Consider the following 27297-nt stretch of genomic DNA (forward strand, 5'->3'; position numbering starts at 1 on the left):
TAGAAAAAAAAGTGGATTCATTTTGATAATTTCTCATTTTTTTTCTCATCACTCATTTTTACTTTTTTCATTTTCCCACGCTGGAGAAAGAGTTTTCACATATTTTAAATCATATACACTTGGTGACAAACATTCTAAATATTCTTTATATGCTTTTAAGCTGTAGCTGGTAAAGGTAGGGTAGGAGATTTCCTTCTTATGCACTTTTTGTTAAATTAGTGTAACTTCTCTTTACAATCCGATAGCAACCAATTAGTTCGTCAGTTACGCTTTAAAATGAAGAATATGAATCATCTGTGGAAGCTATAAAACGCTAAAAACATCAGCCAATCCTACGAGGCACACCTGCGTGTATAGTTGGCTGGTTGGTGCTCTCTTCCTGTTCTGCGTGCACCAGAGAGGTACGTGCATGATGGCCGAAGTCACAGGCTGGTTGGGTGGTGTGGCTTCGGGGTCAGCTCCGAGAGAAAGGGGCGTGTGTTTACTTTCAAAATCTGGCTGACTCTCACTGAGTTTTCAAAATCTCCTACCCTACCTTTAATCTAGTAACAGGAACATTATCAGTGCAGTTTTTCCACTGGTTTCTCCCTAAAATGACCTCATTGATCGATTATTTAATCCATCAATAATGCAATAGTAGACTGTAGCATTAGCTGGAAATTCACTGAACCCAAAACAGGTGGAGAGATGGGAGGAGTTTTTTTCTGTAATTGCAATGGAATATGTTTACATTACTGTGTCCTTGGCCCAGGACAATGACTGGAACTTTGTGCAACTGTCCTGTTATGGAAGCCGAGACAGCGGGTGTTGGAGGAGGGGTTGTCAGTGGACTTAAAAAAGTGATACTGAGGGAGTTTCTGCACTCGGAGCCAACATGGGTTCAGTTAGGAGAATGTGTCGGGTCCAGCTGCTGCTGCTGGGCAGTCTGGCGTTTTATTCTTTAATTTCTCATTCTTATGGATCTCCCATGTAAGTAGACCTGTTTTAAACATTCTTTAAGCGCATAATATTTATTTTTTATTTTATCACCATCACCTAAAGAAACAGGCACAAGTGATTCTGTGGGAAAATCCGACAATGTAATGGGTTTTAAATACTTAGGAGTCAAAAACGTATCACCATACTTCCATTTTGACCAAATTATTAGCATGTCAGAAAAAGATTCAGAAAAGATTCTATTCTATTCTATTCTATTCTATTCTATTCCTTAGCAGCAGTTTGGTTTTCTCTGTTTTTGGCACTACATTTTTATCCTCTGCTTTCTTTCCAGGGAGGTTTTGGCTGCACCTAATCTGCTACGAGTAGGGACATCAGAAAATATCTTTGTAGAAATTCAGGATTTGGAACACCAAGAGAGCAATATTGCTGTTGACATCTTTGTGATGACCCATCCCACTAAGAGCAGAATGCTGGCACAAACTTCTGTGATCCTTGATAAGGCAAACAAGTTTCAGGCCTTTGGAAAAATAACGGTAATGAAGTGTGTGTGTGTGTGTGTGTGTTTGTGTGTGTGTGTGTGTCAGCCCTGGTTTTCCTGGCAGTGTTTATTATTACCGGCCCTGACCTCTTCCCTGTCCATATGGACTTTATGCTTTCCTTGCTAGCAGGTTTTTTGATGGCCTACTGAACTCGCCTACTTGTTTTGCCCCATCTTTTCAACATTGTGTCTCCTACGTGTTTAGATTCCTTCTGAAAGCTTCAGTGAGGATTCCAGCAGAAAACAGTATGTTTGCCTGCTAGCAAATTTTCCTGACCGAGAGCTGGAGAAGGTCGTCTTAGTTTCCTTTCAGGCTGGTTACATCTTCATCCAGACTGATAAGAGCCTCTATACTCCTGAAAGCAGCGGTGAGTCCCACAATATATCACTGCTGAGACACATAGAGTGAGCTTCTAATGGTTATGGGATTAATAGCAATTATTAAAATAGGAAAAAACTAAATTATCGTAAAACCTTTTTCACTAAGTTGTAAATTTAGTAGTTGTACTAAATATATTAGTAATTCTGATTCACAAACCTTCATTAAAGAGATTTATCCTTTTTTATTCAGTCAAACACGAACATACAGCATGTTGCATCTGTAATCATGTCATTGGCATCATTCGTGTGATGACACATTGCTTCGAGCACAGCATAGATCAGTTAAAACAGACAAACCCATAACAGTTTGAATGGTCTGTATGGACCCTGCAGCTGTCACCATCTTGATGTTTGTGTCTCTCAATATGAGAGCATATTACCTTATTTATGTGCACATTTCACCATTAATGTCATTTTATAAAGTATGTTCATTGTGCAGCAACCTCCAGGGTGAGGCATGAAGCCTCAGAGGTGTTAAAAACTGCACTTCATCTGGCAGCCTCTAGGGGCAGGCTCCAAAAGTGAGTCAATCCTTATAGAATCCCATGTTAAAATGTCCAGTGTCCAGGACTTACAGGTATAGATAATTATGGGTGTTAACATTTTGAGTGACAGGTAGGCTTTCTAAGAACGCCTCACCTTAGTACTCCACCTCTTTTCCTGTATTTGCTGATTAGACAGAGTGTGCCTCCCATAGTGGCCTTAAAAGTAGATCATGGGAAACCTACGGATGACATCACAGAAGCTTCATCTGTAGTTACAACATTTCAGCTGGTTTATTTTCGGTACAAATCTGGGCTTGTATTTGATTGAGAATCTCTGTGGCAGTGAAGTGTCAAAAAAATTGCTTCTCTGCCTTCCATATAAAATGTTCAACTTAAACTCGAAGCGAAGGCTAAGCTGTGGAGGATAATGTATATAATACAATTAAATTGTATAAGTAACGCTTTACCCATCTTTCTTTTTGTATCGCTTTGTCAGTCTTATACAGGGCATTTGTGATGACGCCGGGCATGCAGCTTGTGGATACCAAAATCAATGCTTCCACTTCAGTTGTCATTGACGTTGTGGTATGTACTTCAACTGATTAACTAAATGTTATATAAAGCAAGTTAACAGCTGTGAAAATCAACCAAGCAGATAGAAAGTAAACAGTCATTTCAAATCAATAATTTAAATGCTGCTAATACTTGTTCGATGTTTATTTGTAGACCCCAGATGGCATCGTCACAGAGTCTAACACAGTCAGTGTGGAATCAGGAATGTACTCTGGAAGTTACAAACTTGGTGAAATGGTCAGGTGAGTGATTCCCCAGATTCTAAACATGGGGGCATTAAGATCGTTGAAATATGTGGTGTTTGTGTGTGTATGTTTGTGTGTGTAGTACTGGGGTCTGGAAGTTGGTGGTGAGGTTTGGCATTAACCAACAGAGCTTTACTACAGAGTTTGAGGTCAAAGAATACGGTGAGTCCCTGTAAAGCTTTCCCTTTTGATGATTGCGAACTAAAACTCACATCATTTTACAGTGCTTCCGAGTTTCGAGGTTAAACTAACACCTTCAAGCTCTTTCTTCTACGTGGACAGCAAAGAGCTTGGCGTTGACATCGAAGCTAGGTGACAGAGACAAAGTTTGATTGAGTGAATGGTTGATATTTCTGGACTGAAAATTAACCACTGAGCTGATGTTTTAGGTATCTCTATGGTAAAACAGTGGATGGGACAGCCTACGTTATATTTGGGGTAATACTAGAGGAAAAGACGAGTTTTCCCAGCTCTCTTCAGAGAGTACAGGTAAGGAAATATTTCTACCAATCAACAGCATGTTTAGTTCAAATCTTTGTCTCAGCAGCTCACTAGAGCTGGTACACTTGGAAAGATCCTAGCTAAGTCACTTTGTTATGCTAAAAGACATAACCTATATTCATACAAACTTGGACTACATATCATCCAAAGATCTTCCAATTTAAGAGATGCATTCCTTCAGTGTAGTATATAATTTTAATATATTATGCCTTTTCTTGGGAGAATGCTGTCTGCTTAATCAATAGATCCCCTGCAAATCATCTACAAGCAGCGTTACAGGGCCCTCGCACAACTTGTGGCCCACGGGGCCATCACCGTCTCCTCTCCCTATGCTCTTCTCTCATTCCCAGAGACGTACACCAAAAACGAAAGAAACATTTCCTGCTGCCAGTAGGTGGCACTATGACTGTATCATCATATTAGCATATATATATCTGTTCAGACCAAGCGGCAACCTTCGGGGCTCAAAGTTGAAGCCCATGCGGAAGTGTCAAAACTTGTAATTCACGCCGCAACAGTTGAGGGCTGGCTCCAAAAGCGAGTCATTTCCCATAGACTCCCATGTTAAAATGGCAGATTTCACAGCAGAAAAGAACATGTTTACAGCCTGGTACAAAAAACCACTCTGGTCTCAGATGATAGGTTCTCTTCTAGTGTCGATTGTACAGGGGGTGAATTTTTGTACAACTCACTCGTTTCAATTGTATTCAGACTTAAAATTACGCCTAATTATGGGCGTTGCCGATTGAGTGACAGACAGACGTATCACAACGTGAGTTTCCTGCTTCCATGATCGCCCGCCCCCCTAAACCCTGCTCATGCTCCCCCTCTTTGTCCATATTTGGAGTTTTGGTGGCAACATGGCGGCGGTCATCACGTCCCGGAACCTCCCACCGAGCCTCAAAATGGCTCTTCAGAAACAAACGGGTGACGTCACAGAAGCTCTGTCCATAGTTTTTACTGTCAATGGTTCAGACTGAGATGCACAGCAGTACTGTAAGATTTTGTCCTCAGTGGATGAACTATGTGGGCTGTACTGCAAAAAATAAAGTAACTTCCTGTCTAATGGTGAAGAGTCAACTTTGCGGCGGTGCCCGGGCCACACTGTAACACTTTCGAAAACGCAGTCTAAGTCCAATCCATCTAAGAACTTAATTTCAGATTCTATAAAGCCACATGTCTCCAAACCCCAAAATTACACACTGTTTGAATCATACTCATTTCTAAATATATATATGTGTTTTGGCTGAGAGAAGAATTTAAAAACATGTTCAAACAAACCTCTTAATAGATCTCTGACGGTGAAGGACGGGCCATACTGAGGAGGGATGACATCACACAAACCTTCCAGGACATCAATGACCTTGAAAAGTGTTCCATATATGTAGCTGTCAGCGTGCTGACAGAGAGCGGTGAGAAACACACTCTGTGTCTTTGCCCATGTGTTTAATTGTGTATGACCCTGCTGTCTTAGGTTAGCTGCTACTGTTATCATTATAAAGTCACCTCCACTGTAGCAGAATGGATTAAGTATATGATGTGTTATGATCAGTGACATAGTCCTCATGAATGAACTCTTATTTTTGAAAATGTAAGACAATTATAGCATGGCCATAATGGTCACAGCCAAATTAACCACTTTTCTCTCTTCTACAATATGAACAGCTTGATGGAATTTATAGACCTGTAAAAAGTCATCCATGGGACATTTACTAGTGTATTTTGTGTTGTGGAAGAAAACATGAAAATGTGGTGAGGTCTTGTTAACTACAGACCATGTATCTAATTCCAAAAACCCATTGAGTCACACATGGAGACAATGGAATCAGAAGCACTAACAGGCTGTTTCAGGCCACATTTCCAGGGATTAGGACTCATTCTTGCCACATTATATATCAAGACACCTCCCATCAAGACAATTCTGCAAATAAGGAAAGTTATCATTTGTTCTTAAACTGTGTGCCGTGCTCAGGCTCTCCGGAGTTTCATATTATACATTAGTAATCATCTCTGCTGACTTTGTCTAATTCAGTGAATGAACATTTGTAGATACTTTATATTAAAACTGCTGATCATACATCACTGTGATCTGCACAAACAGGCAGTGAAATGGTGGAGGCAGAGCTGAGCAATATCATGATTGTCAAATCACCATACAGCATCAACTTCAAGAAAGGACGGAAATATTTCAGACCAGGAATTTCTTTTTACACAGCGGTAAAGTGACTTGAATGATTTGATTCTACACACGTTGATTGTCGTTGAATGAATGGGTTTTCATTTTTTTTTTAAATTGTAGATTGAAGTTCTGAATCCTGATGGCACACCAGCAGATGATGTCCCTGTTGTGGTTAGTGGTAGTGAAAGTGGCGGCAGGACTGCAGAGAATGGCTTGACGCGGGTTGCCATAAATACACAGGAAGTCTTTGAGCCCCTGACTATCACAGTACGTTGATAGGTTGTGAAATTGTTCTTTATTCCTAGTTAGTGACAATGACTCCTTCCTTGTATGTTACAGACAACAGACAACATGCCCTTAAAGCCAGTGTTGGTAATTTTATGAAGAGCTTGTGTTTGTTATGTTTCCTGAGAACAAAACAAACATACATGGCAGGAAAATATCTTTGACTTTTTGATTCTGATTTGGTGAGTTCCGAACTCATGACAATGTTGTTCTGTTGCGTTTGCTTACACTTGTGTGTTTCTTTTTGTCACAGGCAAGGACCGATGACCCTAATATTGCCCATGAAAGACAAGCTTCTGCCTCCATGACAGCTTATCCATACACCAGCAAGAGCAACAGTTACATCCACATAGGTTAGGGGCAGAAATAACATAAACTCACTGGTAACTGTGGCTGCATAATGGAATGCATAATGGAATGTGGTCATTTGCAGGCGTAGATGGCGATGTAGTCAAAGCAGGAAAAAACCTGAAAATCCAGTTCTCTGTCAGCAAGCAGGATCATGACAAAGATGTGACATATCTGGTGAGAGATTGTTTGCACCTGTGTGTTGGACTGTCAGTACTGATGTGTTTTGCTCCGAGGGAGCTTGACCTTAGCAACCTCATAAACAGAGATTATAGATCATCCATTAGTGTCATACCTCTTGTGCTGTCGCTGTTAACAGTCAGTTAAAGGCAAATATTTACAATACATGAATATGTTTTTCCAGATTTTGAGCCGAGGTCAACTGGTGAAACATGGACGACATCAGGCGGGGCGACAATATCTGATTAGCCTTAATGTGCCCATCACCAAAGAAATGCTGCCATCATTCCGGATTGTGGCCTACTACCATACAAATGATAACGAAGTTGTATCAGACTCTGTTTGGGTGGATGTAGAAGACACCTGCATGGGAACAGTAAGAGAGACACTGTTAATTATAATAGCAAAGCAGTGAATGAATAATCTAAATCTGTTTCTTTTGTTCTTAAGCTGAAGTTGGAAGCATCAAATTCTGCACCTTATTACGCTCCTGGTAAAAATTTTGGTCTGAAGATCACAGGAGATCCGGGGGCTACAGTGGGACTGGTGGCAGTAGACAAAGCTGTCTATGTTTTAAATAACAAGCACAGACTCACCCAGAAAAAGGTAATTTCTTCATCATATGAAGTGTTAAAGGTCCATGTATTTTGCGGCCATTCGATTTCCGTTTTGAAGTCAAAAAACGGAAATCGACTCGTTTCCCGTTTTTCGTTTTCTGATTTTAAAACGGACATTGACTCGTTACCCGATTCTTGTTTTAATATTAGAAAACGTGAAATGGCAATTAACATAGTGGCCCATTTTTCATTCCTGATCTTTGTGTAGGTCATTTTTAAATGATTAGACTGATTGGTGGGGACTAGACCGTAGAAGAAGAAGGAATGAAAACGTAGAACATAGAAGAAGAAGGAATGGGAAGGCTGACTGACTGCTTGGCAGATACAATACGCTGTTTGGTGAAATTCCAATTAGCTGCCACTAATCCAATTAGCTGCTATTAACACATTACAGCCACAGACTATATACAGAATAAATATTAACTTTTAATGTAACCTCAAAAATATCAATTAGAACTAGATAGTAGTTCCTGTTCGTAAGCAAATGCTTTTGCTGGTATGCAAAAATAGATGTGACTGCCTGACTGAAATCAGTCCATCTGCTAAACCTAGCATGAACTTGCTTGTGTACAAAATGTACATAAATATGTACATAAATGATATATTATTGAGAAAAACGGCACGGAAACAAGACGATTTCCTTTTTTCGTTTTTCCACGACGTACACGGACCGTTAAAGTTTCTTTATTTGGTTCTGGTTAGTTTTCTTTCTTTCTTTTTTGAAAGTGATTTTCCAACAGACGTGAGTCTAGTTCTCACATGATTCTATTGAAAAATAAATAAATATAATGTCTGAATAAATAAGGGCCAGGAGAGTAACAAGAAATAAAAAAAATAATTACAAAGATAAAGGTTTGCAAACATAAAGTGAATATGTCAATAAGTGTTGACATATTTTCACAAAATGAATGCACCAATATTTTCTGATTGCAGCTGCAAACCAGAAAAAAATGTGAAAAACAGAGTGACCCAAAAAGAAATTTTTAATAGATGTCATTTTTAATTTTCACCTCTGCTGACATACTCTTTCATCGTTTATCGTCGTTTTTAAATTGCTCCTACGTTGCTCAGGTTTGGGACGTGATGGAGACATATGACACTGGCTGCACACCGGGTGGAGGGCGTGATGCTATGAATGTGTTCTACGATGCTGGACTGTTGTTTCAGGCAAGCACTTCAGGGACGCCCGACAGAATTGGTGAGACAACTTAACTCTTCACTCTGACCGTTAGCAATGTGCAAGAACACAACTGAATATGCTTTATGCGCATCAAACAAGCAGACAATACACATTATACCCACAATACACGTATTAATGACAGATTATGAAGGTCTTAAAGATTTCACATTCTTTCATTGGTTACCTCACAATATTGTCAATCGAGACCTGATATCCTGGGCCAATAATTGAGTTTTTCTAGTAACAAGGGACTTTCGTTTGTAATATTTTATTGACAGCTATTGTCAAAAATACCTCTACAGTCTTTTCACAGATATTATCACATCACAGGTGCCATCCAAACTTGCCTTCTATATGTTGGGTTGCATTTCAGAGCTGTCTGTTTTTCAGAATTGAGGTGTCCTACCCCCAGCAGAAAGAAACGAGCCGTCCATCCAATTGATTCCAGAGCCAGCCTGGGTAAGAATCAACAACTTCAATTTCATGTTTAGTGATGTAATGATTTTGGGATATCCATATAGTCCTTCAGTATGCCAGTGTCAAAGGGCATGTAAACAACATCTCACTTCTCTTTACTCCATGAAATTCATCCCAGTGAGTCGGTATACCAACACACTGCAACGAGAGTGCTGCTTGGATGGCATGAGGGAAATACCCGTTTCATACAGCTGCCAGAGGCGTGCTGAGTACATTGTGGATGGTCCCGCCTGCCTTGAGGCCTTCCTGTACTGCTGCACAGCAATGGAACATCAGCGGGCTGAGATGAAGCATGAAACACTCCAGCTGGCTCGCAGTAAGAGCAATGGAAGTCCTTGAAACAATTTGAGTTAGAAATACTCACTGCCTTTCTGATGAGCTCTTTAATGACTTCTTCAGGTGAGGACGATAAGCGTTATAAACATGGTGAGGAAATCACTTCTCGCACTGCTTTCCCTGAAAGTTGGCTTTGGAGGACTGTGAAACTGGATCTGTGCCCTGAAGGAAAACCTGACTGGTAAGGACAGTAGAAAACACAATCAATGCTGGTGTCAACATTGTCTTTTTCCAAAGAAACTCACCTTTTTTGTTTTGTTTTCTAGCAAAACCACATCTATTGATAAGACAACGTTTCCTTTACCAGGCTCAATCACAACCTGGCAGTTTGCTGCAGTTAGTCTTTCTGCAACCCATGGTGAGGGGCTTCTTTCTGTTAGGCATATCACTGTTCACCACATTCTGCAGTATGTCATAAGATCAGTCCTGCTGCCTTTGTTTGTTTGATTAATCTGTGGTGTTATTTGTATGTATTTAATGGCCATGGCCTACCATTTTTTTTCTATTCCCCCTCTTTTTCTGTCCCTCTTGCTTCTAAGGTATCTGTGTTGCCAATCCTTTTGAGGTCATTGTCAAGAAAATGTTCCACATTGATCTCAGGCTGCCATACGTTGCTGTCCGTGGTGAACAGCTGGAAATTAGGGCGATCCTTCACAATGACACCCCCGATCCTGTCACTGTGAGTCTAAGCTTTTCCACATATGTTTCTAAAGGTACTCATGATGACTACACTTATGTGTGTTAAAATTGATCAGTTTTACATAATATTGTGTAGAAAGGGAGAGCAAATTATTTCTCATTGGCAGTGTAGAGAAGATCAGCTGGTGGAGATTACAACAAAATAAAAAAAAATACCAGGAAAGCTGGGTTTTTTGATATTCAAACCTTGAAAACAGAATGCATGTTTTTTCTACCTACCTCTACATCAACTTTATATGTTCAGGGGGATGGGAGTCCCAACTGTAGCCATAATGGGTTTATATGCTAAATACAGCCACAATTAAAAACAAAACACTGGATGAAAACAAAACAGCTGCTGATGTCAGGGGAAGCAAACCTCAGACTCCAGAGCGAAGGTCCACCACATTGCCAAGCATTCCCACCTCCTTACTCTTATTTAGACTTTTGTGAGTGTCCCATGTTCAGATGATGTTGGGGAATACCATCATATTTTCCATTCATGTAAAGTAACATAATGTCATATGTTGAGCAATTCATCCATATGGTCTGTATGAAACTAGGGGTGTGCTATCTAAGGCACCTCACGATTCAATCCAGTGACAGTTCAGGGTGCTCCACAATTCAGTGATATTATAACGATTATCACTGAATTGTCTGAATCTTTTTTCATATAGGATGTTTCTTTTTTCTCCCTTTTTTCCTCAATGATCCAATTGGATCATTTCCCACAGCACACCTGTTGATCTCTAATGGCACAGGAGAGAATCATCTGTGAGACGGGGTCTTTTAGCACGGCAGTACTCTAATGTGAACATGACTGAACTGTTTCTACTCTTTAAACCCTATAAGTGTGTCACATTCGCGGTTGCCATCTTTTGGTCTGAGGTCCACTCCCTAATCTGTCCGTGTGACATGTGCTGCTTTTATTTTGTTCCGCTATTAAAATAATTGATTTTTGGAACATTTATCAATCGAAAGTGAAATAAAATGTTTAACCAGAATGCCTCTTCCCCATGTTGTATACCTTTGACTAGGTCCTTATGCTCATACGTAACAGTGAGCGTCTCTATATCTTAAGGTCCGTGTGGATTTGACAGAGCATAAGAGTATATGCAGTGCTGCTTATAAGCAAGGGAAGTATCGCCAGGTGGTCAACGTAAGGAGCGAATCCACAACATCTGTGTCGTTCATCCTTATTCCCATGACAACAGGAAGGTTACCTGTTGAGGTCAAAGCAGTTGCTCGAGACGTTGAACTGAGTGATATGGTCAAAAAGAATCTGCGGGTGGTGGTAAGCGAGTCACATTCTCGGTATATTACATCATATACATCTTTTCTGTAGCAAAGCCTCACTGTATTGCCAGTTTTAGCTACATCAGATCTAATTGCATCAGCAGTTTTCTATTTTTCTTTTGGATCAAATGTGTTTATTAACTCCTGTTTTGTTTTGTTTTGTTTTGTTTCAGTCTGAAGGCATTCTGCACAAGACTCTAACATCTGTAATATTAAACCCCACTAAGAAAGGCGTAGGTATGTTTATAATTGATGTAGTCATAATATGAAAACAAAGCAGCATATTATTGATTTTAATTTGTAGCTTATATATTCTTTCAGGTGGTAAACAAGAAGAAATTATTAACAGTGATATTTCTCAAATCAATTTGGTTCGAAACAGCCCTACAATCACATTACTGTATCTGACAGGTGAGTGCAACTCCAATCTAATCATCTAAGATTAATGTTCAAGTATGTCACGACCCTATAAGGGACAAACAGATAAGAAAAATGGATAGATGACAGTGTATCAAATTATTTCATGAAACCTAATAGAGATGTGATTTAACTACATTAATGAGCATTCCCTCATGACTGACATACTCATTGGCCTGTGGGGACATTTTTCTGTGTCTAAACAGGAAGAGAGCAAATGGATGCAATGCTGGAGAATGCCATCAGCGGGAAATCTATGGGTTCACTGATCTACCAGCCCACAGGCTGTGGAGAGCAGAATATGCTCCACGTGACCTTGCCCGTTATTGCCACCATGTATTTAGATAACACCAACCAGTGGGAAGATGTAGGCTTTGAGAGGCGTAATGAAGCTCTCAAGCACATAAAAACAGGTGGGTTCAGGCAAAGCAATATACTGTAATTATTAAGATTCGGTAGAAAATGACACAAATGACATACTAGTTAAATGTTTGTGTTTGATTTTGTTCAGGCTACAACAATCAGCTTTACTACCATAATAAAGATGGATCTTTTTCTGTCTATCATAATCAACAAAACAGCACCTGGTGAGGCACCTGATCGTTCATGAACATGTAAATGAAGCATGTCAACCTTAAATCTAAATATTAAATATTAAAATGATACTTCCTCTACCCTCTCCTCTGTCAGGTTGACAGCTTATGTGGCCAAGGTGTTTGCTATGGCATCGAAAATAGTGGCGTTGGATCACACCGTGATCTGTCATGCCATCAAGTTTCTTCTTGGCAAAACACAACTCCCTGACGGCATGTTTGAAGAAATTGGATATATATTCAGCAGCAGAATGATGGTGAGTTCACTGATTTTAGTAACATCAGTTTTTAATTGTGGCACTAAAGAAAAAACAAAAATACATCTGTCTGTGTGTGTGTGTGCAGGACGAGGGTGCCGGTTCAGACAAAGATGCCTCCATGACAGCTTTCTGCCTTATTGCCATGCAGGAGTCTCGCCATCTGTGTGACATAGATGTGAGTGTCTCTTCTACATCCACTGTTTCCATAAGTCTTTCTCAAAACAAATATGTACCGTACAACAGTAACAGTAATTATGAACAATGTAAATTCATGGAAATTACACTAGACAAACAAAAGTATGTGGACCTCCTTGATGGCCCCTGGTTCCCTGACTGACTGATTAAAGCTGGATCCATACTCCGCGAGACAAAGAGCGGAGAACGCGCTCCACGGGTGGTAAGAGATACAAAAAAAAGGTCTTTTCCGCACTGAGGTACCATACTCCGCGAGACGCGTGTGTGCAGAACTCCTCATACGGCCCGCCCACTAAACTATAAGGAAAGACTTTACTGAGTTTTTTTACACACCACAAGGACTTGTGCCATGGCAAGAGGGCATTATACAGAGAGGGTGCCTGCAACAGCGTGAGATGTCCGGCGATGAGTTGTGAAAATGCGACATTAAAAGTAACAATAGCAAAGATTCAGTGTTTGTGCCTTTATGACCACATTTGCACATCTACTGTGTTCCAATGTGCCTGCGATACTTCAAACTGTCCGGTGATGAGCTGTGAAGATGCGACATTAAAAGTAACAATAGCAAAGATATACAGACATTGTTAACGAGCCTATTATGCCCGGGTATGTAGGAGTATATAGAATGGTAATAACAGTCACCATCTGGTATGTGTGAACGGCTGTCTGGAGTTATTGGTGACAAATCACCCTGACTTGCCTTTCTTTCTTTCTTTTATTGCTCATCATGCAAACCAGTATGGTCTTATCTAAATCTGTTGAATCAGCGCTGTTTATACACCTACCTATATACCTCTATAAGCATTTGTAAAGTCTGATGAAGGATGATAAGATCATAAAGTCAGGACAGGCAAGTTCTTCCACACCAAACAGGAAATATTATTTTTCTAATATATATTCTTTTAGTTTTTTGTGCTACATTAAAACAGACAAAGTTATTAAATAAATACTTACAATTATTCTCTAATACAGTTAGTGTATGACTGGGAAGTTTGGCTGGTTAGTCTGGAAACAGGAAGATCTTCAAGACATTTTCCAAATGTATGAATACATTGATTAAACTGATAGTCAGTCATGCATACAAAAAATCATCACCTGCAGATACCAGTATGCTAAAAATGCATATATTGTCCAATTACTCTTGGTCACAAACGTGTATTTTGTGCTGTTACTTCCCCAGTGATTTCCACTTTCTATTACTTTCCACCATTTTGGAGTTCTAGTGAAAGAGCCTAAAATAGAATAACCAGCATATTATTTTTTGTGGCATGTGGTCAGGGTACCTCAGGGTCTTAAACATTTCCTCTGCATCTCACTTTTCTGAAGCCTCTGGATTTATTGTTCAATCTTTTGTCCAGCAATCCAAGATGAACAAATCAGTGGCCTTCCTGGAAAAGCGCCTGCCCAGGCTCACCAACCCTTATGCTGTTACAATGGCGTCATATGCCTTGGCCAATGAAAACAAACTGAACAAGGATTTCCTCCTGAAGTTTGCCTCTTCAGGTTGGCACACATCACTTTCTAAACATGATAAAACAGAATCTGTATGTGTGTGTCTCCTTTTGGGATTTAAATCAGTAATAGAGAATAGTAATGTAAACATGTTTGTGTTTTGTAGAAGTGAATTCCACAGAGTTATCCCACTGGTATGTTCCAAACGAAGGAGCTTACACACTGGAGGCTACGGCTTATGCTCTTTTGGCCCTTGTCAAAGCTAAGGTGACCACACCGCATTTATATGGGATTAGATATAATCCTGTAATCATAATCTGGACCCGAAAACAAAGGTTTTGAAACCTTGAAGCCTGAAAAAAAAAATTTGCAAGTCTGAAAATAAGTTTTGAAACCTTCAATAATATTTTTAAAAGCTGAAAAAAAAGTTTTGAATCTTTGCAAACATAAGTTTGTATTTTAATTTTTATTCAAGTGCAACATGCTTATTACAGAGTTTCATCATCACATCTGCAGAGATTCAAACCTCTCGTTGCACCCTTCCTGTTTTTCGAATATACATTTTCAGAGTTTCAAATTTGGCATTGGTTCAGATCATGGCAGGATTCTAATCCCATACACTTACACTAACATAACAGAGAATTGAATTTCATGTTACTCACTTTAAATAGTCATCAACACATCCATTTTTCAAACTATAAAAGTTGAAAGAATAACTGAACACTGAAATGTTTTGAATTGATTATGGTGACATAGTAATAATATATGTACAATTTTGAACCATAGCCAAAATAATTATATTCATTCAGATCATCCATGAGTCAACTGAATGTTGTTATCAGGTTTAAAGGGATATCATCAATTTTAAATGAAAGAACACACAACTTCTCTTCAAGTAAAAACCTGAAGAAATTCCTTCAAAGACAAAAGTTTTAAGACATTATGTTACTTGATTAACTTGATTAAGTTATGTTGTTACCTGGGGCCACACTGACCTTTGACACCCCCCCCCCCCCCCCCACACACACACACACACACACACACACACACACACACACACACACACACACACACACGTCTACCTTGATCAGGACCCAGCTTAAAAGGGGGAAACTCCTGCTGATGGCCAGCTGGGTAAAAAAAGGAGGAGAGAAGGTAAATAGGAAAGAGAGGATGAAAGAGGAGAAGAACAGACATGCAGCATACATCATACATCCCAGAGAACAAACATGGCAGGTTAATAAGGTTATAAGACAAGGTGAAAAAGTGTTAGTGATAGTAGGTTTAGTAGTATACCAGTACTGCAAACATGAACAACATAGACAGGTATAGATACTGGGTTGGTCAGAGGGCCCGACTGCAGGTCAGCATGCAGATCTGGAGGCAGAAAGATAATGGACAGATGTACACCATCAGTAAGGCCTTTATGTCACCAGTGTGGAGGAGGTTAAATGGCTGTTTTTGCTTTCTGGTGTTAAAGGCATTTGAAGAAGCCAAGCCTGTTGTGAGATGGCTTAACAAACAGCAGAAAGTGGATGGAGGCTACGGATCAACTCAGGTAACACTCTGTTCCTGGGCAGATGTGCCTGCATCAATACTTTGTAGCACAGCTTTTCGTCAGGAGGTACTGTATGGGGTCATCTCCTTGATTATATATATTTCTGTCTGTTTCAGGCTACTGTTATGGTGTACCAGGCTGTAGCAGAGTACTGGGCTGCTGCTGAAGAACCAACATATAATCTGGATGTGAACATCCAGATATCAGGAAGAATAAATCTGGAGAGGTTCAGCATCAGCAAAACAAACCTTCTTGCCAAAAGGACATCGGTGAGAGTTCACACAAACATAGAGTGACTTTTTATGAGTGTGAGCCTCATGTTTTTGCATTTTCTTTCTTTCACAATTACATCTATAATCATTTATTTCTGACTCTATGTTGGTGTGTGGCTGGATGTCTGTCTCTATTTTAGCCCTGTGGCCCTTCTAGGGTGTACCTTGCCTGGGATAGGCTCCAGCCACTTATGACTCTGTAGTACAGGACAAAGTGGGTTCAGAATATGGATGGATGGATAGATGAAGTATTCATTCATCTTAGTAGTCACTTGTGATTTCTATCTTATTGGTATTATGTCTTAGTGGCAACCTCTGGGATGTGAGACAAGAAGCCAGTGTGGAAGTGTTACAAATTGTGTGCACATCACAGCCTCTAGTGGTTCCAAAAGCAAGTCAAGACTCCAAGGGTATTTGGAGTATTTGGCGGTAGCAGTGTTAATTTTGGCAGCAATTTCGGATTTAGTTTTTATTTTAGTCTTGTGACTAAAATGTCATTTGATTTTAGTCACGTTTTAGTCATAAACATTTTTTAACTTTTAGTCTAGTTTTAGTCGACTAAATATCAAATAATTTTAGTCGACTAAATCTGCCGTGGATTTAGTCGACTAAAATTCTATGATATATATTCTTTCATGAAATAATTAAGGTTTGAAGTGCAATAAAAACAGCCACAGCTTTAACTTGTGTTATTTGAATCAAACACCTCTTTATTTAATTGCTATGACCTTTTCACAAAAGAACCAGTGAACAGTGAGCTGCTCTCCCTGAATACACTGTTCAGTCATGACCTTCTTCATGAATACTCCGTAACTACAGCAAAATAATTCAGTGACAACTTAGAAACAGGTCGCATGCTGTAAAACCATCAGCAGCGGTGTCTAAATTTATAGATTTTGTCACATGTATCTTTGAACGGAAGTTAAGACGACTCGTCTGCAAATGTCGCTTCAGGTTTGTTGTGTTTTTACCACTGATAGTCGCTCCGCACGGTTTGTACCGTCCTGTTTGTCTTGACATCAAACGTGTCCGTGTGTCTGTGTGTGTCTGTCTCCTGTGTTGTGTTACCATGCATGAGTACGCCTTCTTCCAGCATCGCGGGGTAACGTCCTTACGCAGAGAGATCACTTCTGATTGGCTCTCTGCCGCCGTCTCCTGATTTGTCCCTCCCTTCCACAAACAAAATTTGCTCTGATTGGATCTCGTCTCCATCAATAATTTCGTCTCGTTTTTATTCGTTGACGAAAGTGTCAATACATTTCGTCTTTGTTTTTGGCACCGTGCGTTAGTTTTTATTTAGTTATCGTCTCATTTTTATCAGCAAAAGAAGGTCGTTAACGAAAACTATGACGAAAATGATTCGTCAACAAAATTAACACTGGGAGGTAGACTGTAACACTGCCAGCATGGCAACAGTCAGTTGTTGGAATATTACCTTTAAAGGTAGGGTGGGAGATTTAGAAAACTCAGTGAGAGTCATCCAGATTTCAAAAGTAAACACATGCCCCTTTCTCTCGGAGCTCACCCCGAAGTCACGCCTCCCAATCACATGGACGCGCATTACCCGAAGAGAGAGTGACAACCAGCCAATACTCCGCGCAGGTGCGCCTTGGAGGATTGGCCTCGGAGGATTGGCTGATGTTTTTAGTGTTTTATAGCTTCCACAGATGATTATTATTCTTCGTTTTAAAGCGAAACTGCCGAACTAATTGGTTGCTATCGGATTGTAAAGAGAAGTTGCACCAATTTCACAAAAAGTGCATCAGAATGAAATCTCCTACCCTACCTTTAAAGGCCAAAACTATTTTTGTACCAGGATGTCAACTATAAATGTTTGTTTGCTAATGAGTCCAACATATTTCATTTTCCACAGTTCCCTGGTATCAACAAAAATGTAACTGTGTCTGCCAATGGAACCGGAGAAGCAGTATTGCAGGTAAATATAACAAGATATAAAGATATTTTAATCTTGTCACACATTTTTATTTTTTTATCTGTTAGAATGAACCTTAGAATCCACCTGATGAATCCTTCACTACCAAGAAAAACGACATTTGTCACATCCTCAGTGTCATTCCACCAGCCTCTCCAGTTAGTCTCAACTCCTCCATTATAGATGCAGCTGAACATGGCATTCCTTGTTCAGCTCTACAGCCCTCAAGCTCTCCATTCCAACCATAATATCCACCCTTTTTTGCTACAGCAGACAACAAGCGTTGTCTGGTGCAGTATAACATAGTGGAGTAGGTGGGAAAAGAAACTTGCTGGTGAGATGGCTAAAAGACATCAAGGGATCAAAGCAAGAGTGACACAATTTAAATGCACTTTTTGTCCATCTGACAGATGGTGTCAATGTATTATACTCTGCCAAAAGAAATGGAGAATAACTGTGAGATGTTCAATCTGAGTGTGCAGCTGAATGAAGGTACGTTTTCCCCATCTCGGTTCCTTTTATTCTCTTATATTGGCTTCTTTGTACTTTGCTCGTAAAACAATAAACAAATGCTATTTAAAATGTGCTGGTCTTACAGATTCAGTAGGGGAGAATGGCATGACATACATGCTGAAAATAGAGGTTTCGTAAGTACCACAGACAAGTGTGTGTGTGTGTGTGTACCTGTGTGCACCTGACTATAAAAGCAGATGTTTACTGCTAGAGCATTCTAATTTAATACAATACCAAGAGGACAAGACATAAGCAATGGTGCTACCTGTTGCTGCACATCAACTGTCTGGAAAGCAATGCCCAAAAATCTTAATGAACTATTGCAATCGTGAAGAGAGTGAGACAAAATTCCACAATTATGTGAGACTGATAAAGTCATATAGGCTAAAGGTGGATCTACAAGCAGTGATGGAAAGCAACTAAGTATTTGTACTTCGTTACTGTACTATTTTTTTATGTATTTCTGCTTTACTTAAGTAAAAATAATAGTGCATACTTTATACTTTTACTCCATTACATGTTGCAGCTGTTACCTGTACTTTCTTCTCCACTACATGTCTACAGTGTCTGTAGTTACTTGTTACATGTGATGAACACAGTGCTGGACTGATGTGAGGTCAGACTCTGCATGGAGGTGGTGTCACGCTGCCAGCTGTGTTTCTATAATGAGCCTCAGTCATGATGCCGGTGCTCTGGCTCAGTTAGCTAACTAGTTAGCTACTGTCTGCTAACACAAGTCCATCCATTGATGTCAGATTAGCATGAATCATAACATTAATCTACAGCAGGAATACTGACACAGTAAACATGCTGAATGCCTGTTTGTTATTAGCAGCCTCTCTGTTCACTTGATGCCCACAGCCTGCCTCATGACACACAGACCTGTCCATAGCTGCTTCTGGACTGAACATGTACATTAACTACACATGGTCCATTTTAATTTTAGGATGATTTCTTTGATTATTTTTACCTGTTCACATATCCTTTGCAATGGAAATCAAATATATGTATTCAGTGCATGAGTACTTTTACTTTAAGTACATATAAAAGTAAGTACTTAAGACTTACTTAAGTAGGATTGTTGGCATAGCACTTCTACTTTTACTTAAGTATATATTTTGTTGGGTAATTGTACTTTTACTTAAGTACCAAGCTTAAGTACTTCCTCCACCACTGTCTACAACCTATTGAATCATGAGGGGTATTGCCCACATGTTTTTGTGTTTTGTTTTTTCCAAATGTCTTTGTTGTTGTTGATTTTGAGGTTGTGTGTGTTGCGATCATTTTGTATTTGCACAAAAACCATAGCGTTAAATAGGGGGTACTAACTTTTAGACATATTTTCGACACATCTTCGCCTGCGCTTCCTTTTCATACATTAAGTTTTTTCATTAAATTCATTTTGTGTGCAGGTTTAAGGACAAAGAGCGAAACGCGTCCATGTCAATCTTGGATATTGGCTTACCAACTGGCTTCACTTTTAACAAAAAAGACCTGGATGCAGTAAGAGCACAAGAGTCAGTCTTTAAAGATGTCTTGTTTGTACTACTGTAACCTTTACACTTCTGTGTGTAGTTGTCTAAAGGACATGCCCGCCTCATTTCAAAATATGAGATGAATACAGTTCTGTCTGAAAAAGGCTCCGTCATCATTTACCTGAACAAGGTAAGATGTGAGCTTGTGACTTTTTCATTAATTAGATCTAGAAGATTTCATTCAAAGTTGCAATCAAAAAACCAGTCAGAAATAAAATCTGCTGTTGTGAGTGGACATTTCAGTGTTTCTACTCTTCCACATACACATGTTGGATCCCTTCCCACAGATTTCAAACAGCCAAACTGAGGAGATCACTTTTAAGCTCCATCAGGAGATGAAAGTGGGCATTTTACAACCAGCTGCTGTGTCCGTTTATGAATACAACAACAGTGAGTCTCTCAGCACGCACTGTAAAAACACATGACAACAAATCCACATCTGTTCCTCTAAATGCTTTTTCTTTCCTCCTTCTCTCCCTCCCCGCCTTTCCTCCCTTTCTTGTTGCAGAGAGACATTGTGTGAAATACTACCACCCTGAGCGGGACAGTGCAGAGCTGCTGAGGCTCTGTAGTGGGGACGTATGCATATGTGCTGAAGGTAACATTGTAAAGGACAGTGACAACACAACACTCATATTTACGGCAAGGATGCTATACAGTAGTCCCTGACAAAACGCTGCACCAGTTAGCACTATTAAGTCTTCACAAATGCCTGTATTTGTGACTGTTGTCACACAGAACCCTTTACACATGACAGAACAAAACTCTGGATCAAAAGACATGTCAAAGGTCAACGCATCACATTCTCATTCATCAGATCTGCATGTGCACTCTTTTTTTCAGAAAACTGCACTATAAACAGAAGGAACCAAGCTGACAACACTGAGCGCATTATCAATTCTTGTGAAACCACAGCAGACAACAGAATAGATTTTGGTAAGTGTGTGTGCCCATGTCAGAAAGAAAGCATATGGAAAGCTAACGGTTTGCAACTTGTCTCGTCTCAGTTTACAAAATCAAGGTGGAACAGGTCAGATCTGAGTTGGCCACTGACTTTTACACAGTGCAGATCGAGGATGTGATAAAGTCAGGTGAGTAATAATCTTCTCCTTATGATTATTACCATTCTTCTCAACGAGGATTGTATTTATTGTATTTATAACTTTTTGTCAACCATCAGTGACAAGCTGAATGTTGGACATCTATCTTTTAAGCTCCTCTTCACTTATATTTTAAATTGATGCAAAGCTGTGGCTTTCGGTTCAGATGGGGCAGTTTTCTTCTTCAGTGGCCCCTCTGACCTGCGGGGTGCCCCAGGGGTCGGTTCTGGGCCCGCTACTGTTCTCTCTCTACATGCTACCCCTGGGATGATGTGCAGGTCTATTTGCCATCTAGGGTTTCTGCCAAAGATTCCCTCCAAGCGCTGCTAAACTGCATGAGTGATATTAAGAAATGGATGGACCTAAACTTTCTGAAATTAAATGAAAACAAAACTGAGGTTGTCTTGTTTGGTCTCCCTGACCTGGTCCAGGTCCTTGCCGGCTCCTATGGCCCACTAGCACCCCACATACAAACTTACATAAACAGGTGAGCTCAGTGGTCAAGTCTAGTTTCTTTCAACTAAGGCTCATTGTTAAGGCAAAGCCATACCTTAGTCAGAGTGACTTAGAAAAAGTCATCCATGCTCTTATAACCTCTCGCTTAGACTACTGTAACTCCCTGTACATTGGAATTAGACAGTCAGAGCTTCATCGTCTGCAGCTGGTCCAAAACGCAGCGGCCCGCCTTCTCACCGGGACAAAAAAGTGCAAGCACATCACGCCAGTGCTTTCCTCACTTCACTGGCTACAGGTGAAGCATAGAATTGATTTTAAGATTCTTCTATTCGTTTTAAAGTGCTTGCATGGGCTGGCCCCGGTGACCGGACCTTCTCAGTGGTGGTTACAGACCTCAGTGGGTGGGCCAAACAGGAGAATGATTGCAGTCGATGATGTGGACAGTGTGTGTATCCTATTTGTAACCTGCTGTAATGCTGTTCTTTTGCCCACTGTCTCCTCTTCTACTACATATTTTAAAGGGAGTTTTGATGTGAGCCCACTAAATCAAACACGGACATTTATCGGTAGTCGGCGCTGCAGGAACGCTCTTGATATCACAAAAGGAAAAACCTACCTTGTCATGGGTGCATCCAAAGACATGATTAAAGATCAGAAAAGCAAAACGTGAGTTTGTTCTGTGTGTGTGTGTGTATGTCCTTTTTAATCATACTGTGATATTTCTGACTGTTTCTTAAATATAACATTCTGTAGAATACAAGCAACATTAAGACCAATGCATTTCTTTCTGTACTTTGCTCAGATACGAGTATGCTTTTGGTCAGCACACCTGGGTTGAGTACTGGCCCACCAAAGAAGAGTGCAAGGCTACGGAATACCAGCATATCTGTGACGGCATCGAGGAGCTGCAGAGTAGCTGGGGTCCCTTTAAATCACCGTGTCGGAGTTAATTTTGTCATAATAATAAATCTGTTGGCAGATTATTCTGCACATTATAATTACCAGACAACCCAGAAATGGATAATTGTACAGATTTATCTACCTTCTAACACTTGATCTTATGTAAAGTTATATTTGCTGATACAGAAAAAGCTATGACAATGAGTTGCCTTATTTTACCTGATAACCATAAAAATACATTTTAATAAAGTTTCAGCATCTTAAGTGTTGTCTTTGTGCTATTTTTCTACTGAATTTAAGGTTTGAGTGATTTGCTAATTATTTAAATCTGTTTTTAATTTACATTTGAAGCATATTGCATTCTCAGATTATTTTATTGGCATCTTCTTCACTGTTTGCAATTGTCTCAGAAAAGGCAGGCAGAAAAGAAGTATGTTTAATATTAAAACTTTTACAACAAAATGATCTCATAATTAAGAAAACAAATGATGTGTTTACGTGATATCCCAACTTTTTGGGTATGTAGTTTGTAAAATATGTTGCCTGTGTTATTATGTTGATTTGACCACTTTTCTGTAGTTGTTTAGCAATCGCACACTAGGGGGCAGCAGCACGCCACAAGGAAATCTGCCAGAAGTAAAGACGAAGAAGAAGCGCGTCTCCTTTCCACACTCCAGTCCAGTAGGTGGATGGAAGGCACCTTGCAAGTTGGTTGCAAACCGAAGAAGAAGAAAAAGAGAACGAAGAAGAAGACGGTGACGTATTTCCTTTAGCTAAGCCGCCGGTGGGTCATTTTTGGTGTTCTTACCGGATAAAAGAATCAAACTTTGACTTACATCCTTCAAGACAGGCGACCATAAAGCGCGTGAGCTATTCGGCGAACACAACGACAAACAAGTGCTGAGTGAGTGGTTAAACTTGGGTCACGTAAGAGAGACAAAGCTAACTAGTTTTCCAGGTTTCCTTAGAAGACTCTGCTATGGCCAAGGTGCAAGTGTTAAATGTCGCTGTACTGGATAACCCGAGCCCGTTTGGAAACCCGTTTCAGTTCGAAATAACGTTTGAATGCATGGAGGACTTGCCGGAAGGTGGGTATTGTTTTCAGCTAACACGCAATATCAGTTAAATTACGCTTTGTTGTCTGTAGGCTGTTGAATTTAATTAAGGTCTAGGCCATTTGTGCAGTGTCACTTTATGTCTGTGTGCCGCACCATTAATGATTGACATACAGGTTATTTTGTTCGATAATATTTGAATATTCGCTGTTTGGTGACATTTCCTTTCACGAGTTGTTGAAAATTGGCGCTGGCGCGTTCGTGCTGCGAGTCCCGCCTCTTGTCTGCAGTGATTGGTTCGAATACTCCTTTTCCGAGAAGCTGATTGGCTGATCAGGTTAAGTTACTGTAGCAACAAACAAGCTGAATGAATTGCCGCGAACCGCGAGACGAGACAACGAGGAAGTACCAGCAAGAGTTCTAAAATATCCCGGTGATGATTACGAAAAAAGTCCAATTCTGAGAAAGATCAAATGAATTCTGATTGATAATCAAATGCCTGGCTGCATCATCCAAGCAGCATTTACTTTACTAAAAGATGCATCATTTTATGAAGGCTGCTGAAGCCGCTCTATACTATGTCCTGGCTGGGCCGTGTTATATTAGTTCGTCAATAATGGAATTAACAGTGTGGACATGTGTTTTCTCTGTCATGTAAGGTGAACTTCATTTGACAACAATTAAAACAGTAAAACACTATGATCTCCTGTTACAGTGTCTTTTTGTGTAAAACATTATTATAAAAGTGACTTGCACTCTTTTTTGGTAACTCTTGCTGGAACCCTCTGTTTGCTGTTAGATCTAGAGTGGAAGATCATCTATGTGGGATCTGCTGAGAGCGAGGAATACGATCAGGTTCTGGACTCTGTTTTAGTGGGACCAGTACCAGCTGGCAGACACATGTTTGTGTTTCAGGTGAGTTTTCTGAGAAGGCTTTACTCATTTGGTTGCATCTAATCTTGTTTTAAAACAACGTGCCCCTTAACCACTGTGTGTATTGACTCCTGCCCTGGAAGTGATGTGATATCCTTCTCTGTGTATGCTTATATACCTTGTTAGGCTGATGCTCCTAACACAGGGCTGATTCCAGAAAGTGATGCTGTCGGAGTGACTGTGGTCCTTATTACCTGCACCTACCGTGGACAGGAGTTCATCCGCATCGGTTACTATGTCAACAATGAATATACAGACCCTGAGCTCCGGGAGAACCCACCTCTGAAACCAGACTACACTCAGGTAACGCACAAGTTCTCAGTCATGGAGGGGGAGGAGGAATAAAATACATTATTTCTCTATCAAAACTAACTTACATTGTTCATCAAACTAAGAATCTAAAAACAGAAATATTTCATTATTAAACATGAGACTTACACAGACCAGAGAGTAGACAACCACAAAGATGGAGAGGAATGCCTAACCAACAGTAGAACTGCATTAGGTTAAAAAAAAGTGTGGAACAACTCGTCCATGAAAGAGTAGTGTAGTAGAAGGGCTGCACCAATCCAATATTACCTTCAGATTCTGCCTCAGGTATTGTCTAAGTGGATTAATCTGATAGCAGATAATAGGACTGATCTGTGTGACCACTGTATTCTCTAAGATGATGCTCGGAATGTGTGCAACAACAACAGCATGCCAGTAGACTTGACTCACAACAACACACAGAGCGACAGCATGGAGTGTGAAGAGAGTCCACGGTATGCTGGTGTTTCACGCTTGCAACAAACCTAGGCAGTCTGCAAAGGAAATAGTATAGATAAGATGTCAAAATGCAAAATCCACTTTTAAGAACCTTTTTAACACCAGTGGGCACTTTATTTTTTACATTTTTCTGTAAAATCGTTCGTTTAGAGTCTTGATTATGCTATGATTAATTACAGGCTTTAGGCAAATGATACATACACCTAGATATAACACAGATCCCTTCAGCTTCTGCAGACGATTGCCAGTACAATGAGTACATCTGATTGTGCACATGTATGGATACAACAGGCCACAGCATTGACTGTTACACTTTTATTCTGCATAGTAATAATAATAAAAATAATAATAATGCATTGGTCTTATACTGCGCTTTTCTGCTCTGTTGGGCAGGCACTCAAAGCCCTTGCATTGAGATGCATTATTCTTTCACACCACATTCACACAGTGGCAGTGGTATGCTACAGATGTAGCCACAGCTCCCCTGGGGGAGACTGACGGAGACGTGGCTGCCAAGGTGCGCCTACGGCCTCCGACCACCGCCTATTCCATACGCATTCATACACCAGTGAGTGCACTGGAGACAATGCGGGTAAAGTGCCTTGCCCAAGGACACACAACAATCTTCCTACTGCATGCTTTACTGATTAGCTTTTGCTTTTTACATGTGCACAGAAGACCAGATGTGTCCAGCTATTCTCCTTCAACTCCAAAATAATGTGTACTCGACATATCACTGATTTTACTTTCCTTATTGCAGCTCCAGAGGAATATTTTGGCCTCTAATCCACGAGTCACTCGCTTCCATATCAACTGGGAGGGCTTGGCAGACAAAATGGAAGACAGCGAGAACGTTGACCCATCTCCAAACATCAGTGGCATGCTTCCTCCATCCTGTATACCAGGAAAGATGCCACCTCTTGGACTGATGCCAGACAACTCCATGGATTGCATGTAAGAGTCTTCAATATAATGGACAAGGAGCACTTACCTTACACACTCAATCACACCTGAAAAACATATTTGGACATGGAGGACACGGACATGTCAGGGGAAGCTCTGTCACAGCAGCTCGGATGTTATTTTATACACACAAAAAGAGTGCAGAGTTACCATCTTTGGTTACTCGTCTTTGTTGCCACACATTCATAGATCTGCACAGCCAGAATTGCCTTAATTTATCACATCTCTGTCTAAGATTATGTTCATGCTGTGCTGAAGAAGGTTTGGAAGTCAGCAGGGTGGGGGCAAGTCAAGAGACAGGATCCTCACAGCTCTGCAATTCATGCAGTGATTTGTGGCACCCATGCCTTGCTGTTCATTTTGTCCTCTTAAGATCAAAGATCAAAGCCTGGTGTGTCTGAGGAGATGTCGCACCTGCAGCTTAAAGCATTTCATTGTAAGGCTCATCAGATGTCTGTCTGTGGAAGAAAATCTTGGGTTTAAAACATAGGCAATGTTAGAGAAGTAGTGCTTCAGCCATGATGCAACCATCTGAGTTCAGTTTCACCCAAGTGTCATCCAGATTACTCAGTAAACATACCATTCTCTGATACACCAATCCCTGTTTTAGGTAAACAAGAAATATTTAGGCTTACTGTAAATAATGCTTTGTCTTCAAAACAAGAAGGCATGTTTTCATTTTGTACTTATCTATATATTCTCAGTATTTGTAACGACAGTGATGGGGTTAATAAAGTTTGTTTTGTTGACCTTGTGCTGACTCTGGTAGTCACTGTATCTTTCTTACAGCTATGCTGAACAAAAAAAAATAGAAAATGTGCATGCGCATGGGTACACACTTCGCCTACCCTTATGTGGCCCCTTTCCTTTTTTTCAATTTCATTCATAAAATGCAGCAGCATCCCTCCACCATTTTCACTCTAGCCTCATGTTGCTAGGAAACTGCAGCACAGAAGTGAAGGTGGGAGAGGGGTGGTGGTGGGGGGGGGTCTGCTCTCGCTCGTTTTATCATAGTTGAAGGGACTTACTCCATCCATCCAACCGTTACCTCAGCCAGCTTCTCAAATGTCTGCATAGTCTGATGTGTGCATGATTAATATTGGGTATTAAAAGCCATAAGCACCGTGTATCAATGCTCAAATCAAGTGATTAACCA

At 40.2% G+C, this 27297-nt stretch overlaps 2 protein-coding genes across 3 annotated transcripts; both read left to right on the top strand.

Moving 5' to 3' along the window:
• The first annotated feature begins 789 nt into the window (after positions 1-789).
• LOC114432875 (complement C3-like) lies at positions 790-22686 on the top strand. Of its 2 annotated transcripts, XM_028400992.1 has the most exons (43): positions 790-969; positions 1271-1472; positions 1683-1845; positions 2840-2928; positions 3070-3158; positions 3244-3323; positions 3386-3473; positions 3551-3650; positions 4954-5074; positions 5764-5879; positions 5962-6108; positions 6380-6479; positions 6560-6651; positions 6839-7030; positions 7105-7260; positions 8343-8469; positions 8842-8910; positions 9047-9244; positions 9328-9445; positions 9531-9622; positions 9804-9943; positions 11024-11236; positions 11412-11475; positions 11560-11649; positions 11862-12068; positions 12167-12242; positions 12346-12505; positions 12594-12683; positions 14062-14206; positions 14322-14422; positions 15636-15713; positions 15830-15982; positions 17859-17921; positions 18329-18410; positions 18517-18565; positions 19844-19934; positions 20007-20096; positions 20254-20356; positions 20475-20564; positions 20810-20902; positions 20974-21057; positions 22044-22188; positions 22325-22686. In XM_028400992.1, the coding sequence occupies exons 1-43, from the start codon at positions 875-877 to the stop codon at positions 22470-22472; spliced, it is 4989 nt and encodes a 1662-aa protein (XP_028256793.1). In that variant the 5' UTR covers positions 790-874; the 3' UTR covers positions 22473-22686. The 2 variants fall into 2 exon arrangements, with proteins under 2 accessions (XP_028256793.1, XP_028256880.1); XM_028401079.1 differs by lacking the exons at positions 6380-6479; positions 6560-6651; positions 6839-7030; positions 7105-7260.
• Positions 22687-23188: 502 nt separating this feature from the next.
• LOC114436954 (histone chaperone asf1b-B-like) lies at positions 23189-26897 on the top strand. The gene is made up of 4 exons (XM_028407384.1): positions 23189-23510; positions 24277-24392; positions 24537-24713; positions 25939-26897. The coding sequence occupies exons 1-4, from the start codon at positions 23402-23404 to the stop codon at positions 26134-26136; spliced, it is 600 nt and encodes a 199-aa protein (XP_028263185.1). The 5' UTR covers positions 23189-23401; the 3' UTR covers positions 26137-26897.
• The last annotated feature ends 400 nt before the right edge of the window (positions 26898-27297 follow it).

The sequence above is a fragment of the Parambassis ranga genome, chromosome 1 (assembly GCF_900634625.1).
Source record: "Parambassis ranga chromosome 1, fParRan2.1, whole genome shotgun sequence".
NCBI lineage: Eukaryota > Metazoa > Chordata > Actinopteri > Ambassidae > Parambassis > Parambassis ranga.